The sequence below is a fragment of the Danio aesculapii genome, chromosome 11 (assembly GCF_903798145.1).
Source record: "Danio aesculapii chromosome 11, fDanAes4.1, whole genome shotgun sequence".
Classification (NCBI taxonomy): Eukaryota; Metazoa; Chordata; class Actinopteri; order Cypriniformes; family Danionidae; genus Danio; species Danio aesculapii.
In genome coordinates, this window is record NC_079445.1 from 36857163 (window position 1) to 36875386 (window position 18224).

The window sequence follows — 18224 nt, forward strand, 5'->3', positions numbered from 1 at the left end:
ATTTATGGTTATTCTTCCTGGGGTCCATCAAACACAACACAAAATTACATTAATACATAACAAGGTCAATAAAAACATTAAAATACAAAATTTAGATGTAACATCCAGATCAACAATCCACTATATTGGCACAATATTTCTTTAACGATTTTTTTAAAACTTATTTTACTTGTTACAAAGCATGTAATGTCTGATGGCAATTCATTCCATGTTTTCATTCCTCTATACATTACAGTCCATTGCTTTGCATTAGTTTTTGATTACAGATGTAATTACATGCAGGTATTTAACCAATCACAAGTACCATGTAAAACAGATTTACACAATAAGTACATTGCAACAAATTATTAATTTCAGTGTAAGTACATATTAGTTAAGGTCACCTCATATAAAGTGGAACCCAATTTTTTCCTTAACTGCAAGTGTGCATTTCTCAGTTTTTGGTTAATACTTGCAGTTACTTCAACAATTTACTTATAATACTCTCCAAATACTCGGTGTACTTTTTGTCGCTTGATTTTGGGGTGAAATGTGAGCAGAGCTTGTTCTTGACCGGTTCTGTGAGATTCGCTCCCAGATTGCGTGCTTTGAGCCCGTGCCAAGATCCTCTCGCTTTATGAGTGTTTGTTTCTCCAAGGTAGCTCTGAGGTTAATCCCTATTAGCTAAAGCTTTTCAAGGCACTGACAAAACCCTGTTCTTTACTCCCTGTACTGCATGTGAAAGTGAACGCTCTTCTGATATATATATTCAACCCTGACTCCTCTCCCTCTCACAGAAAAATACCTCAAGCATCAGATCCTCAATCCCAGAGTCCCCAAGCCAAGCCTGCAGCCGTTCCTGCCTCTCCTTCCTCCATTTCCCAGCATTCCAAACCAAGAGCAGGAAGTCACAACACGACTTCCTCTCTCAAGACTTCCTTCTACTCTTCCCACGGACCAGGCAAGGAGCCAAACCCACAGAGTTCCTCCACCAGCAAGGCTTACTCTCAGTCCGAGAACTCTGGCTCCAGTAAACTCGGACGGTCTCCTTCTCAATCGGGCCCCGGGCGGCCCAAAAACCCAGTCGGGCGGCCCAGCAAACAGCAGATGCGTCTCAGGGAATCAGATCGGACGCCCACACCGGACGCCGCTGCACTGCGCAAACGAAAAGCCTCTTTTGAAGACTCGGACTCAGCCGTCAGCCCGGACAAGAACTGTGTGTCCCAGAACAAGAGTCGTCCACTCATTAGCAAAACGCCACCGTCAGCCTCTCACGGACAAACCAACGGCTCGCTTTCGCCAGGAAGCAAAGCGAGGCCCTCGGACCCTCACGCCCCCTCCTCTTGGGCCTTTAAGAGGACTCCTCAGTCGGCTCCAGACAGCCGAGGACTGGACTCGGGACTCAGGGTGTCCAGCTTTGACCATAAGAGTTTGGGGAAGAAACGCAAAAACAGTGGCTCGTCTCCACCCTCCAAACCCCACCGGCTGCCCACGTCCCCTCACTCCGGCTTCTACACCTGGAAGGAAAGCAAAGGGTCGGGACTCTCTGTAGGAGGAGAGAAGAAACTCAGCACACAAAAGGTGAGGGAGTGTTTAGGCCTGAGTTTGACTTGGGCCCAATCCCAATTCTCCCCCTTACCCCCCTACCCCTCGTTTTGCACGTTCACGTCAAGGGGTAGGGGTGTCCCAATTCTCTTTAGCTTGAAGGCGTAGGGCTAAGGGGAAGGGGTGAACCACACTTGAATCCAAGGGGTAAGAATTTCCCAGAATACACCAGCCACAACAGCAGAATCACTGCACCCGGAAGTAAGGAGATCCACAAATTAGTATTTTTTTTGTCATTATTACAATTTTTTACAACAAACAAGCACATGTTTTAATACATTTATAACTGCGTTCGTGTTTTACCGTCATGCTTTAAAAAAAAAATGCCAAAATAAAAACCGCTACTTTCGCAATCTATAATCAAAACTCCTGTACAGCTGTCCCACCACATTCTGACACTCAGATACCCTGTCAGTAAAGTCTAGTGTCTGGGAATGACCTTTTTACAGTGTCTGCTATATTGTTAATGTTGTGTTTGTGTGTTTACATAGATGAATATGGTCACTGTGTAAGTGCACCGTATAGTTACGAGCTTATTGCCACATTATATTGTTATGATAACATAATATATGCCTTCAGTGATTTCCTGAAGAGAAATATAAAAAAATAGCACAACTGGAATAACTACAGCAGTCGCGATCGTCTGATCTCATATGAAGCAAGAGATCAAGATGACATATGATGACGTGTGCTGGTGCTGTCATGCAGTACCAATTTTTATGGGTAAATTTTAAAGCCCTTCCCCTTGGCCCTTACAATCGAGGGTACAAAAATAGGTTTTGAGATTGGGCCTTGTACTCTGTGAGGGTCTGTGCACTGTACTCCTCATGTGCTGATGTGAAGTCATTGTTCAACACAATGAGTCTAATAGGTGCTTTTGCACATTTGTCTGGGCTGATCTATAATTTAATGTATTTTGAAAGTTGCACTAAAGCCCTGCTCACACTGTGAGATTTCAGCCACGATTTAGTCATCTGAGACAAAGTTGGGAAATCCTAAAAGATTCCTGAAATCCTAGACTAAAATCTTTGATCGTTTGTTTGACATGTTCACTGACAGCCGCTTAGTGCCTGTTGCGATCAGATTTTTCCTCTGAAGTTCTGGCAGTGTCAGAAGATTTTACGACACTTTCCTGCAGTGTGACAACAGCTGCGATGAGCCTCAATCCAAGAACCAATAGGAGCTCTGAATTTAATGCCCAATCCATGTGACAATTCAAATGACCGCAGGAAAAAGTCAAAACAGTTTTTTCCTTCCTGGTTTTATTAATGAGACAACTGCCTGAGCAAAATTGCCACTACAAGATTGATTACGTTTACTTTCTGAATCATTTCAAAACGCAGGATAATGAAAGAATCACAGGTGGATGACGTCAATTTCCTGGGGCTTTTCTTTCATGTCTTCATTGTCGTTCAGTCTGACTTTATGACAGCTGAGATCTTACAGTGTGACATGGGAGCCATGTTGGTGCAGTCTGACATGCTACAATCATTCAGGATTAAAAAAAATAAATAACTCCGTGTGAGCCGCCCTTAACACTGTAGTGTAGTGATAGTAGTATACCGGGGTATTTATTATTATTATTATTATTATTATTATTATTATTATTATTTATTTATATATTTTTTTAATTGCAAAATAAATTAACTCATTCTGGATGGTGGGCTCTTACTTGACTTATTTACATTAATATATTTTAAAAAATTATTTTACTTGGTCATGAATTCAGAGTTATCATATATGTGAATATTTTATAGAAACAAATATTTGTTTTCCGTTTATTTACATATACTTGCATGTATATTTTAGATTTGTTCCCTTAAATATGCGTATAGCAATGAAATCCTTTTAGAAACAAAATAAGTTTATGTGCATATTATTTGCATTATTGCAATTATATGAAAAAAATATTTATGCAGCATATTTAAAATGTGTATAATACTTTAAAAATATGGATATTTTCTACATTTATTTGAATCAGCAGAATTCATTTATATTTATATTTTTTGACAAATGAACTCAATCCTGTAGATAAATTTGTGCAAGTAACCTCATAATTTATTAGCATTTTTTTATTTTACTCAAATCTTCAGAGTTGTCATATATGGATCTTTTTTTTAAAAAGAAAGATTTGTTTTTCCATAAATTTACATTTTTTCATTTAATAACATATTTGAATGTCTGTTATAGATTTGTTCCTTTAAATATGCATGTAGCAATGAAATGCCCTAACAAAAGAATTTTAAATATCCATTTTGTTTTTATGCATGCTTAAAAGATGTAGAATTATTTATAAGGTGGATATTTTATTTGTTTTCGATCAGTAGAATTGATTTTTATTTTTTGACAAAAACAATGAACTCTTGATCTTGCAAATAATTTTGTACAAGTGGGCCCAAACTTAATCTATTTGCATTAATTTTTATTTATTTGTTTATTTATTTTTATTAACTTCATAACTTAAAAAGTCATAACTTAAGAGTTGTCATGTTATTTTAATTTTTTCCATTTATTTGCATATATTAGCGTGTATATTATACATTTGTTCCCTTAAAAAATATACATATTTTAATGAAATACATTTTAATCCAAAATATTTAAAATCTCCATTTTGTTATATGCATATTTAAAATGAAATGTGTATGATTATTTATTAAATAGATATGTTATACATTTGTTTAAACCAGCAGAATCCATTTATATTTTTATTTTTAAATAGTTTTCTTTTTTAGTCTAAAAATGTCTCTGTTGTCTGTTATTTTAGGCTAGTAATGTTCTTTATAAGCAGTACTGTGTATCACAGTGTGCATAATAATATTAACCATAATTGTTTTTTTTTATTAAACCATGATAATCAACAAATAAAGAAATAAAATAAAAATGTGTTAATATCAAAAGCACACTGAAGACCATGATGCAGTAAGAACTGCAAATGTCAAATCTGCCATGTATTAAAATGTAAAACACTTGCTTTTAAATAACAATATAAAGAATTGTAATAATTCACAGTATAGTAACAACCTAATTCCCTTTTCCCTTTTGTACTGTATTTTTGATAAATGCAGGCTTTTTGAGCGTAAGAGACTTTTGACTGGAATAAACATTATAATGTGTATATTTGTTTATGAGGGGTTTAGGTATAATTTTAGATTTCCAAAACTCTTCACGTGGTTCATTATCACATTAATTGTTCTCTGTTGTCTTTTTCTACAGCCAAAATTGCACCACTGAGAGTGCCAGCCTTACAAGCCACTAAAAGAGCGAGCCCTATGAACTCTACCATACAGAGCTATGGACGCAGGTCTCGGGATGTTTGACTGTATGTGCGCGTGTGTGTGAATGCTACTTTGAATGTCAGTTTGTGTGTATGTCAGTTTGTGTGTGTGTGTGTGTGTGTATGAAACCAGATGGGGGCGTGAATTTCTCTGTGAATTCAGAAAATACCTCAGAATCTACTGAACAATGCTGCTACGTAAATGTTGTTTATAAAATGGATTAAAATATTCTTTATACTCAGCACTGTCTATTTCTGTTAATGTTTTCTATATAAAAGGTTATTTTGTGTATGTGATTTCAGAAAACACACGCAAACTCACCGGCCACTTTATTAGGTACACCTTACGACTATCGGGTTGGACCCCTTTTGCCTTCAGAACTGCCTTAATCTCTCGTGGCATAGATTCAACAAGGTACTGGAAATATTCCTCAGAGATTTTGCTCCATATTAACACAGCATCACGCAGTTGCTGCAGATTTGTCGGCTGCACATCCATGATGCGAATCTCCCGTTCCGCCACATCCCAAAGGTGCTCTATTGGATTAAGAGCTGGCGACTGTGGAGACCATTTAAGTACAGTGAACTCATTGTCATGTTCAAGAAACCAGTCTGAGATGATTTGCGCTTTATGAGATGGTGCGTTATCCTGCTGGAAGTAGTCATCAGAAGAAGGGTACACTGTGGTCATAAAGGGATGGACATGGTCAGCAACAATACTCGGGTAGGCTGTGGCGTTAGCATGATGCTCAATTTGTGCTAATGAGCCCAAAGTGTGCTAATAAAATATCCACAACACATTACACCACCAAAATAAGTCTAAACCGTTAATACAAGGCAGGATAGATCCATGCTTTCATGTTGTTGATGCCAAATTCTGACCCTACCATACAAATGTCACAGCAGAAATCGAGACCTGTCAGACCAGGCAATGTTTTTCCAGTCTTCTATTGTACAATTTTGGTGAGTCTGTGTGAATTGTAGCCTAAATTTCCTGTTCTTGGCTGACAGGAGTGGCACTCGGTGTGGTCTTCTGCTGCTGTAGCCCATCCGCCTCAGGGTTGAACGTGTTGTCCGGTCAGAGATGCTCTTCTGCATACCTCGGTTGTAACGAGTGGTTATTTAAGGTACTGTTGCCTTTCAGCTGAAGCCAGTCTGGCCATTCCCCTCCGGCATCAACAAAGCATTTGGGCCCACAGAACTGTCGCTCACTGGATATTTTCTCTTTTTCTGACCATTCTCTGTAAACCCTAGAGATGGTTGTGCGTGAAAATCCCAGTAGATCAGCAGTTTCTGAAATACTCAGACCAACCCGTCTGGCACCAACAACCATGTCACATTCGAAGTCACTTAAATCACCTTTCTTTCCCCTTCTGACACTCTGTTTGAACTGCAGCAGATCTTGAACATGTCTACATGCCTGAATGCATTATTGCTGCCATTTGGTTGACTGATCAGAAATTTGCATTGACGAGCAGTTGAACAGGTGTACCTAATAAAGAGGCCGGTGAATGTATATACTATAAGGCTTTAAAAAAGACCACTTGAAAATATGTTTTTTTTGTTTGTTTTTGTTTTGTTTTTTAAGCAGGCTGTCCACAGGCTCTTAAATTTCAAATACTTTTAGGCCTTTAAAAAGTCTTAAATTCACTGAATAGAATTTTGAACAGGTCTTAATATTTCAATGTCCATGTAAAGCTACCCGATCGGTACAATTAACAATCCATATAAAAATTAAAAATAAAAGGTTTTTTTTTATCAATTTATGCTGAAAAAAGATACTAAGTTAAAGTATGCTGAAAAAAGATACTAAGTTAAAGTTAAACTAGAGTTTGCTTGTTTAGACACATTATTTAAAACATGTGGCTAAGAAATAACTAAATTAGAATTTTAATGAAGTATTTTTACACTGTTCATTAGAGAAACCCCTTAGTGTTTTGCCCAGTATAAGTCTGAAATTGAGTGCATAATGGACTTAAAAAGGTCTTTAAAAGTCTTACCTTTGACTGTCAATGTATGTATGTGTGTGTATATTTATATGTATATGTGATTTTTTATTTATATATCTCACACCGGTTCGCCATTAGGTGTCTCTGAGATCTATTTCTCTTACTTCAAAATGTCATGCACACGCTGGCTTATCTCATGAATAATTAAGTAGATAACGCTTACGTATCATGTTCTGTTTGAATATTTATAAACTCTGCTGACGTCCTCCGACTGCTCTCCAATGCCGAACGCTCTACTTTTGAATATTAATGGGCTCAATCTCGCGTTGCTTGGTAACCTTCCAATCGCAACGGCATGGCTCCTGAATATTAATAAGCAATCCTTTACCGTAGTAGGATTCCTTTCCAGGAAATGCATTGCCAAGTGTCACTTTCACAACAACAGCACCGATAATGGCACTTAAACAGGAAAAACCGCTTTTCCACAACAACTCTGCTTTTAAAATGAGGAGAGTTTGGTAGTTGATATGTTACGCGGATACTCCAGGTTATGTTAAACTCTGTAGGGATGACTCTTGAGGTAGTTTTTCATCTGTAATCGGTGTTTGGATGTGAATTGTCTGGGAATGGCGCGAGGGATGCGCTCTCAGTCGGATGTGGAGTACAGCGCGGTTGGGGAAGGACTCGGGATGCGGGAATTCTGGATCTTTCTGTGGCTCCGCAGGCTGTCAGTGGTCGCGGCGCACATAGTTTCTCTCGGCCTGGTCGTTCTCACATTCATACTCTCCAGACCAGGAACAAGTGAGTTATTTCTCTTCTTTTTTTTCTTAATTTTTATTTGGCAAACAATAAATGAATACACTTAATTCGTCAAGGATATACAAATTCGTCAAGGATTATACTACTCCCGGTGTTCTACCTTGTCAGATTGTTCTACCTCCCATTCAAAAAGTAGGCAGCACATTTTGATGACGCAATGTGCTGCTCATCAGATTTTACTACCAGTGTAAAAGTGGAATAGTGTGATACGAAGCTGTAATATCGCCCAAACCTACCACTAACCCCAACATCAGAACCATTCAAATACAGTGTTGGTAGCATAATCTGAGGGGTAGGATAAAATGTCAGGACACCTGTTACAGGTACACTGTGACACTACATTATAAAAAAAATAAATACAAAAAAAACAACATTAAAACATACTGTAAAATCCATAAACATACTATTCCAGACAGCTTTTAAACTAAAAACTGAAACTAACCATATTTGTAATACTTTTAATATCCACAGGCATATTTACAAGACTGACGACCATAAGTATAGTTTTAAAACGACGTAATGTAAATAAGACTTAGCCTAGTAAATAAGACTTGTGTAAATAAGACTTAGCTTAGTTTTATAACAAAACTAGAGTCTTCATCTGCTCATGTTTAATTTGAGGAAAAGTTGGTTTAGTATTCGCACATTCAGAGATTCTCTTTAATAATATAATTTCCGAAAGGTATTCTTATTTACATTATAAGTAAGAAAATTATATTAGCAAGTGAGTTTTTCCTGTTTTAATTTAAAGAAAATTGTTGTTGACTGTTTGATTTTCTGTTTAGTGCAAAATTTTAAAACAAAAATCATAAACAAAGCATTTAAAAAAAATAAAAATAAATAAAAAAAAAGATGCCCCGGAGAGGCAAGTATTTGGTACATACAGTTGAAGTCAGAATTACCCCCCCCCCCCCTAATATGGTACTTTATGGATTTTTGTTTTATTTGATAAATTACAGATGCGACATCTTAGCATTTATATATTAAATGTATATCATTAGGCAGTTTTTATTTGTGTTATTTTTGTTTTAGTGAAGAGTTAAGGAGTCAAAATGAAGTGGGGAAAAGTACAAAAAAAAGTTTATTTTTCATTTTATTTTATATGTATTCATTTTTTTTAATAAATTTATCAGACCCTCTGATCTCCTAATTTTTTCTCATTATTTAATCTTACTCTGGTCATATTTTGGCATTTTATTTTCACAAACGTTGTTTAAAAAGCTCATTAATTTTAAATAAATCAAGTAAACCTTGGAAATGAAAATATTTTTGGTTTTGGTTTTAATTTCCAAGGTTTATTTGAATTATTTAAAATAGTCAGGAACTACCTTCCATACTGTATGGCGTATTAGAAACATTTCATTTCTTCATTTGCAAAAGTTATGTTTACATCAGTTTGAGCAATGTTGGTACATATACGATGACAGTCTCAGAAGTAACGTTACTGAGGTAAAGTAATACTATTCAATTCAATTCACCTTTATTTGTAAAGCGCTTATACAATGTAGATTGTGTCAAAGCAGCTTCACATAAAAGGTCATAGTAAATTGGAACAGTGTAGTTCAGTTTATAGTGTTTAAATTCAGTTCAGCTTAGCTCAGTTCAGTGTGGTTTAATAATCACTATTTAATGTTACATAGTAAGTTACTTTAAGATAATATGGTACATTATGGCGTATTAGAAACATTTCATTGCTTCATTTGCAAATGTTTAAATCTTGTTTGAGCATTTTTGGTACATATATGATGACAGATTTTCAAGTAGTGAGACAAATAATGCTATTTTACGTTACATGGTAAGTTACATTACAATAATATTGTACTTTATGGCGTAATGGAATCATTGCTTCATTCAAGTATGTTTACACTTGTTTGAGCATTTTTGGTACACACAGTATATGATGACAGTTTTAGAAGTACTCAGGATAAATAATGCTAGATAAGTTTACATGGTAAGTTACATTACGATAAATTTTGGTACTTTATGGTGTATTAGAAACATTTCATTGCTTCATTTGCATATGTGTACACCTGTTTGAGCATTTCTGGTACACATATGATGCCAGTTTTTGAAGTAGTGAGGCAAAGTAATGCTATATAACGTTACATGGTAAGTTACTTTAGTCAATATGCTACTTTATGGCGTATCGGAAACATTTAATTGCTTCATTTGCGTATGTTTACACCTGTTTGAGGATTTTTGGTACATATATGATGACATTTTTTAAAGTAGTGAGACAAAGTAATGCTGTTTAACATTGCATGGTAATTTATTTTAGGTTTATAGTACTTTATGGCGTATGGGAAACATTTCCTTGCTTCATTTGCATATGTTTACACTTGTTTGAGCATTTTGATACATATACTGTATGATGACAGTTTTAAAAGAACTGAAGCAAACTAATGTATTTACCTTTACATAGTAAGTTACTTTAAGATAATATGGTACATTATGGCGTATTAGAAACATTTCATTGCTTCATTTGCAAATGTTTAAATCTTGTTTGAGCATTTTTGGTACATATATGATGACAGATTTTCAAGTAGTGAGACAAATAATGCTATTTTACGTTACATGGTAAGTTACATTACAATAATATTGTACTTTATGGCGTAATGGAATCATTGCTTCATTCAAGTATGTTTACACTTGTTTGAGCATTTTTGGTACACACAGTATATGATGACAGTTTTAGAAGTACTCAGGATAAATAATGCTAGGTAAGTTTACATGGTAAGTTACATTACGATAAATTTTGGTACTTTATGGTGTATTAGAAACATTTCATTGCTTCATTTGCATATGTGTACACCTGTTTGAGCATTTCTGGTACACATATGATGCCAGTTTTTGAAGTAGTGAGGCAAAGTAATGCTATATAACGTTACATGGTAAGTTACTTTAGTCAATATGCTACTTTATGGCGTATCGGAAACATTTAATTGCTTCATTTGCGTATGTTTACACCTGTTTGAGGATTTTTGGTACATATATGATGACATTTTTTAAAGTAGTGAGACAAAGTAATGCTGTTTAACATTGCATGGTAATTTATTTTAGGTTTATAGTACTTTATGGCGTATGGGAAACATTTCCTTGCTTCATTTGCATATGTTTACACTTGTTTGAGCATTTTGATACATATACTGTATGATGACAGTTTTAAAAGAACTGAAGCAAACTAATGTATTTACCTTTACATAGTAAGTTACTTTAAGATACTATGGTACTTTATGGCGTATTGGAAACAGTATAAAACAATAATTTGTGTAAATAACCATCACTTGAAATCCCACGCAGATTATTGGTCAATATAGACATGGATTGATATAAAAACAGACAAAAAGGAAGAGCTTTCAAGCATCAAGTCTATAAAAGTGTGCTACTTTTTGTGCCCGTAATCTGGACAGCCTACATTAGAATGTATCCTTCAGTTCATTTTTTCCCCCTGAGCAAACGAGTTTTACTAGAGCAAACATTTTACTAGGGTTAAAACAAAAAAGTCAGAGAGACCATATTTACACGCAATACTTATTTTCAGTAATGCAGAGCAATAATCAATTGTAAATTAATATGTGCATCTTTTACCACTATTTTAAAGCCACTAAGTTCTACTCATTTGTCAGGAATACATTTTCAGTAACCTAAAATATAATACAATTCTGCATGATCACTTTATATATTTTAATATTTGCTGGTCAAAATAAGTATGGTTTTACGTGAATATATCTGAAAAAGTTAAGAAAACACTACTCCGCTTCTTTGGGTTTATGATTTATAAATGTATATATGACTTTTTTTTTTTTTGTTTAATTTTTTTAAATTACAGATGAGATGATTTTTATTAGCATTTTTTGTGTTTTAGTGAGGAGTCAAAACTAAGTGGGGAAAAAAAGTTGTAAAATATTTTTCATTTTATTAGTATTTTTTTATGTTTTGGAATACATGTTATCAGGCCCTCCAATGTCTTCATTTTTTCCCATTATTTAATCTCACTCTGGTCATTTTTTGACTCAGGTCAACGTTATTTAAAAATCTGTGTATATAAAATCACCTTTATAACTATCCTCAAATTATTAATTATTCAAAACCTAAAGTAAACATTTGTAATTTATTGTGTTTAAATGACAGATGTGCAGAAGAATAACAAATGATTTCAGTCAATTGAAATTGAATTGACTGAAAATGAAGGTTATTGCACGTATTGAGTTCTTAACTCTTCTGAAGGTAAAACATGTATAATATTTTGTCATTACTATGTAAATTAATAATATTTTAATAATATTTTATGCATAAAATAACAAGTTTACAGCATAAAACAAAACTGCATTTGACTATAAATCATAAATCCAGAGAAATTAAGAATTTCTAAGTGTTTTTTTTCCATAATTGTAAATGAACGTTTAAAGAATCTTTCCAAAAATCTGTGTTCTTCATCTCACGTATTTATGCTGTGTTTGATTTCAGGTCTGTTCTCCTGGCATCCCGTCTGCATGTCACTCGGGGTGAGTCGAATAGCTGAATACTCAAGCACACATTGATTACACACTCCATCATATTTTTAGCCATACATCGATAAAAGTCTGATTTCCTTTGATCTAATCACTCCTGGCGTTTTAAATAATTCAGTGCGTTTCAGTGATGTTGAGCTCTGCGGGGATGAATTAAACATGCCTCTAGTAAATAATGAATAGCCTGTGCTGAAACACAAAGACAGTGGAATTAGTCTGATTCCACTGACCCCAATGACAGACACAACACGTTCACTTCTCTGCTAACAGAGATCTGTCAGGTCATTCACGCATGGGAAGGACAGTAGATGAGTCTGAACTGACATCGAGTCTTCATATGCAGTACTGTTTACAAGTTTGACAATAAAAAAAAGACATTGTTTCATCCATGCAGCATTAATGATCAAAATGACAGTAAAGACTTTCAGTGTTGCAGAAAAGTTTCAAGTAAATGCTATTGATTGGAATGTTTGATTAAAAAGAATCACAGTTTGCACAAATGTTTTCATTATCGATGATAATAAAGAAATCTTTACTGGCATTGCTTTCATATTCTTTTCATATTGTAATGATAATGGCTGCTGAAATAACTAATATTTCCCAATTTAACTTTTTTTGCTTTATTTTTTAATTATCAAAATAGATAAAGCTGCTAGATGATGCTGATAATAATCAAAATAAATGCCGCTTTAGCTTACACATTATACAAAATACATTTAAAAAATGTTTTTAATAGTAGTGTACATCAGGCATTTCATATATCATTTAATACTTTGACTTCTTTACCACAAAACTGGTCATATAAAACATCGCTTACCAACATTTTTATCACCGTGGACCGGTCGACGCTTGACAATTTTACCGCGGCCCGGTGGGTGGTTGTATGTAGTTTGCTAGGCAGCCATCTTATAGAGAAAATTAAAAAACACTTCAGTGTTTGGGTGTTCCGTTTGTCTGAGATAATTAGTCTAACGAAATGTGTATATTCCATACAAGCAGAACCTAATCGGTCAATTCTTGTCATGTGCTTCTCAGTGCGTTTGTGGCAAAGTTTCAACAGGGAGCGCCTGGAAGGCCACTGCGCTTCCATTGGAAATAACAAACTTGTATGCGGGAAAAACACAATATGTGTATGTACACATATATATATACATATATATATACACATATATATATACACACACATATATATATATACACACACATATATATATACACGTAATAATGTTGCAGCCATATCCTGAATAGGTTTGTGTTTTGTTTAAAGTATAAATAACATACACTGAAAAAAGATTCATTAGATTTACTTGCTTTTTTTAAGGTAAGTGGTTGCAAACAATTAATATGAGCTGAATAATCAACTTAAGTTGAACATTACTCAATTTAATCTGTTTGTTTCAAGAGTTCACACTTAGATATTGATTGACGCTATTAGCAGGTTTGGCATGCTGTCCTGGGAGAGAACCCTGAGCTTGGAACCCTCCCGCCTGATCAATTAGCATAAAAGGGGATCTGAAATCAGGTAGGAAAAGGAGATGAGGTGGAAAGGGGGATTCTTCCAAAACGAAGGCAGTAGGGTGAAATCGGTCTATTGATTGTAGGCTTGGATCAATCTGATTGGATTATTGCTGATTACGGATGAGACACCAGCCGCGATCAATCATATCACATGCTCCTCGAAATTAGTTTATAAAATTTCACAATTTCAGCCCATTAAACTGTTTGCAACAATTTAGCAAAAATCCTTTTTCCCCTGTACGATAGTCTTCAAATATTGGGCATTAAAAGAAAGGCGTATGATTAAAATTTGTCCTGTTATGTGTTTTAGTTTGGCCTGTGTATGACAGAAGGGATCCTGCTGTTCTCCGCTGAGGGCAGTCCGTTCTGCTTTAAGTCCCGCAAGTGGAAGGTTCGTCTACACTGGTTCTTCCAGGCTCTTCTGCTCATCTGTGGAGCCACGGGATTGGGCTTCATGATGGCCAGTAAGAACATAAAGGAGTATCAGCACTTCACGTCCTGGCACAGCCTCCTGGGGGTCTCCACGATGGCCGCTACGCTTCTGCAAGCCATCTGCGGGGTCCTGCTGATCTTCCCCAAACTCATCAGCACTCGCTCTTTCCCACGGCTGAGACTCTATCATGCTACCTGTGGTCTGGTGGCGTATCTGCTGGCTACCGTCACGCTCATGTCCGCCATGTTTACGGACTGGTTTCAGGCCTCGGTGAGTGGCACTTTCTGGTATGTCTTCCTGTTTCTGCCGCTGTTTCCTGCTTTAGTGGTGATGAATCAAATCACTAGTGCCTTCCTGCCCAAGAAGAAGATCACCAGCTGAAGACTCTGTAGAGGGGTCACTGATCTGGATCACGTTTTAATATTTAATATACTTTAATAGGGGTCTGAGGACTCTTTTATAAAGATTTAAACTCGATGTGAAGTATGATGCTTTTGGAAATGTCCCACGTGCTTATAATTTCATATATAATATCATTTTCATTTATTTTTTCAGAAAACTATTTAATAAATGATTTACTCCAAACAGATCAGATTCTGATTCTCTGGATTTACTATTATAGTTGTGTGTTTAAGTAAAACGTCATTTTTGCTTTATGCTATAAACCACTGACGACTGTTCTTTCAAATTTAAGACAAAAATGTTGAAATTGATAGTTTTTTAGGCTGAAATATGCTTATTTATTTTTTTATTTTGAAAGAAATCATTGTAAATTTCAATTTTCAGTCACCGCAAATGGAAACATTTGACATTTTAACTAAATATTATCAGACTTTTCCAAAAAAAATGATGTTTCACTCAAATTCATACCTTATAAACAGGGTGCCAATTATACTTTGACGATCGGGGGGTCAACATTTTCAGTAATGTTATTTTGTGTAATACATGCTTCAGTCAGTCAAATTCATGTATTTATTTAAATTACATCTAATTTATTAATACAATGTATTTCAGTTTTCAGTGTTTTCTGGGATGTTTAGCGTATTCTGACCTACAGTAACCTCAAAAGTAGCAAATCACATACTGTAGGTCAAACCAGGCATCTAAATTGACTTTACTTTTAGGCTGTATGTAGAAACAAACACCAATCTTACAAGAATCTTGTAAACATATTGTCTATTGGTGTTCTAGATTGTTGAATGAGTTTTTTTTCTCGCAGACTGATTGGAGTGATAATGCATTCACAGTGGTATGAACCATAGAGGTGATCAAATGTAAATCTATATTATCTATTATTTAAATTAATAACATAATTATTTAAAATACAGACCAGAGTAAACTATTCCTCACCATTAAAGGGCTGACCCCCCCCATATATTTTGTTTTGATGTCCTTCAGGGGGGATTAAGCATTAATTAGGGGGGTCAATCCTTCCCAAACCCCCTCGAATTCGCACCCTGATTATAAATGCAATAAATTCAGAGAATTTCACGTTTATTTCGTATTTAACACGCAAAAAGGGTGCAGAATAGAAGTGTCCAAATTGAAAGTATTCCTAAAACAACTGTAAAATACATACAGAAAATCTTCTTCTGCGTAGATGATGTACACTTCCCATGAGTTCACAGGAGAGGATTTATGAATGTTATGAAAACACAACAGACACTAGTATGTGTAGCATGTCAAGATTGCATTCATGCTATATACATTTAGGACCTGGGTGCCCAAACCTGTTGCAGGAGATCGACCGTCCTGCAGAATTCAGCTGCAACCTTAATCAAACACACCTGAATTTAATTACCAAGTGCTCCTAGTTAGTTTAGTTGAGTTGAGTTTTTAAATTCTGCAGGAAGGTAGATCTCCAGGAACAGGGTTGAACACCCCTGATCTAGGACATTTTCTCATAATGTTCTACTCTAAAAACCCTTAGTGAAGTGTACAGTAAATATAGTTTATTCACAGAAGGAATTTACTGTAGCTGCTTACAAACTTGTGATTAGTTTTGAAAGCTCAGGTCGTTTATTAAATTTGTTAAACTCTTTCAATTCTATTCTAAAATGCCTATTTTTCAATATTTACAATGTTGTTTAAACCTGATTAATTAACTTTTTTGCTTTATTTCTTATTCAATACAGATGCAGTTTTAGATACTTTCTAAATATGCTAAATATAAGAGTACATATAAAATACATTTAAGGTATTTTTAATAGTAATGAACTGCAGACACTTTCAGTCTTTTATAAAATAAGGAAATCATATATTTACCACAAAATTTGTAATATAAAATACATTTATTTCAAATCGATCACAGTTTTTATATACCAGGGGTTCTCAAACTCGGTCTCAGAGGGCCGGTATCCTGCAGATTTTACCTCCATCTTGCTTCAACACACCTGTAAGGATGTTTCTAGAAAGCGTAGTAATGCCGCGGTCACAGTAGATTTTGAGCATGTGAAATTCTGTAGTAAGGCTACTGCGAAAAGGGGCGGGATTAAACATGATGATTAGACTTAAAAAAAAGCGAGCGATTGGTCCATAATTCATTTCTGTCTATAGAGGTCATGTTTTGATCTTCGATTGGTCTCACACAGTCAAGTTATGCGATTTCGCATGTCAGAGTTCACCAAGCTTGAACTTTGTTCTGCAGTGAACTGCGAAACTTGTTGCACGAGCTTGTGTTTCCGGTCTGATGCATTCGTGTGGTTATGAGTGGAAGTCTATGGGGAGAAAAGCCCTGTGTGACCACGCTTAAGAGCTTGATTAACCAGCCCAGGTGTGTCTGATTGGGGTTGGAATGAAACTTTTCAGGACACCGGCCCTGCAGGACAGCGTTTGGGCACCCCTTTTATATTCAGTTAAAGACCAAATAATTAGCACTCTGTGAATTTGTAATGTAACAGAGGAAAATCAGGTTTTCAGTATTTTCTTTTTTCTGGATAAAGTCAAAAAATTGTAACTGCTAAGGTAAATTTTATTACCCCCTTAAAATATTTTACAGAACAAAACTACTGTTGTCCAATGACTTGCCTTATTAGCCTAGTTGAGCCGTTAAATTGCACTTACTAGTACAAGTCAATACTAGTTTAAACCTGCTGGATGTGCTGATGCTCACTTTGTAGTGGACTTCACCTTTATGCTGACTACTGATACTCTCCATGAGGACATTATAGCTGACTAATTCTGTATTGGTATCATGTTATTTTACTATGCACTGAGGCATTCTGGGAAAATTAACAAAATTGCATTTGCATTGCAAGTACAGTATGTGTTGACAGCATTACAGTAAGCTTTCATATGTGTTTTGCAGTAGTTCAGTTTATTTGTGGTTCGGTAATTTAATTTAGCCTTTTCTTTCCAGAAACTAGGAATGCTAGCAGTCTATCACTACCAAAGCTAAGGACTAACCTGGGACATGCTAACAGCATGGTAAAACCTGTTAACAATGTGTTAAACAATGCTTAAAACATGAAAGTAATGTGTCAGACATGTTAGTTTAGTAAATTAATTTGATGAAATGCTAATTTTATGTAATCATATCATCTGAAACATGCTAGATGTTTGCTAAACAGCTCTAGAAACGTGCTAATTTCATTAAAACAAAGTTTTGCTAAAACAAAGCCGTGCTAGAAATGTATGCTAGCAAGTTACAATATGCTGGAAACATGTTAACAGATATTTGTTAGTCATGTTAGCAACATGTTAAATAACACTATCAAAAGCTGAACATTAGCATCATGATCAGTCTTAAAAATGTCCATGATTTTATGTTGTTTACCTGATGTTACCTCTATCAAATATCAGCCAAATATGCATGATTAAAAATGCTAATGGCTATGATGCTTAAATTGTGCATATTTTATCTGTGAGACAGTAAAATGAACGTAACATCTGAAGCTTTATTTGTAAAGTCAGAAGCAGATTAGTTGTTTTATTTATGCCTGTATTATTGATGTGCTGCATTCATTCTTGGTTTTGTGCAGTGCTGTGGATCATCCTTCATCCAGACTGTTTGCAAGTTTCTGTTGCATTTTTAATGAACTGCCACCTTGGAGTTATAAAGTTCTGTCTGCGTTCTGAATGATTTTTGAGATGTTGAGCTTCAAAGTTTTTGCATTGCATATAGCAAACAGTATGTG

The 18224-nt window shown here is 35.2% G+C and overlaps 2 protein-coding genes across 2 annotated transcripts in view; both read left to right on the top strand.

The window, feature by feature from the left end:
• The window catches only part of atxn7l2a (ataxin 7-like 2a), a 23412-nt gene extending 18312 nt beyond the window's left edge, over positions 1-5100 (top strand). The window contains exons 9-10 of the mRNA XM_056468589.1: positions 777-1560; positions 4798-5100. Coding sequence (XP_056324564.1) covers positions 777-1560; positions 4798-4815 — 802 coding nt within the window. The 3' untranslated portion in view covers positions 4816-5100. The remainder of the gene's footprint in view (positions 1-776; positions 1561-4797) is intronic.
• A 2063-nt stretch (positions 5101-7163) lies between these two features.
• On the top strand, positions 7164-17856 carry LOC130237644 (probable transmembrane reductase CYB561D1). Its single transcript, XM_056468648.1, has 3 exons — positions 7164-7608; positions 12094-12131; positions 13966-17856. Exons 1-3 carry the CDS (start codon positions 7434-7436, stop codon positions 14467-14469), a joined length of 717 nt encoding a protein of 238 aa, XP_056324623.1. The 5' UTR covers positions 7164-7433; the 3' UTR covers positions 14470-17856.
• Positions 17857-18224: the final 368 nt, after the last annotated feature.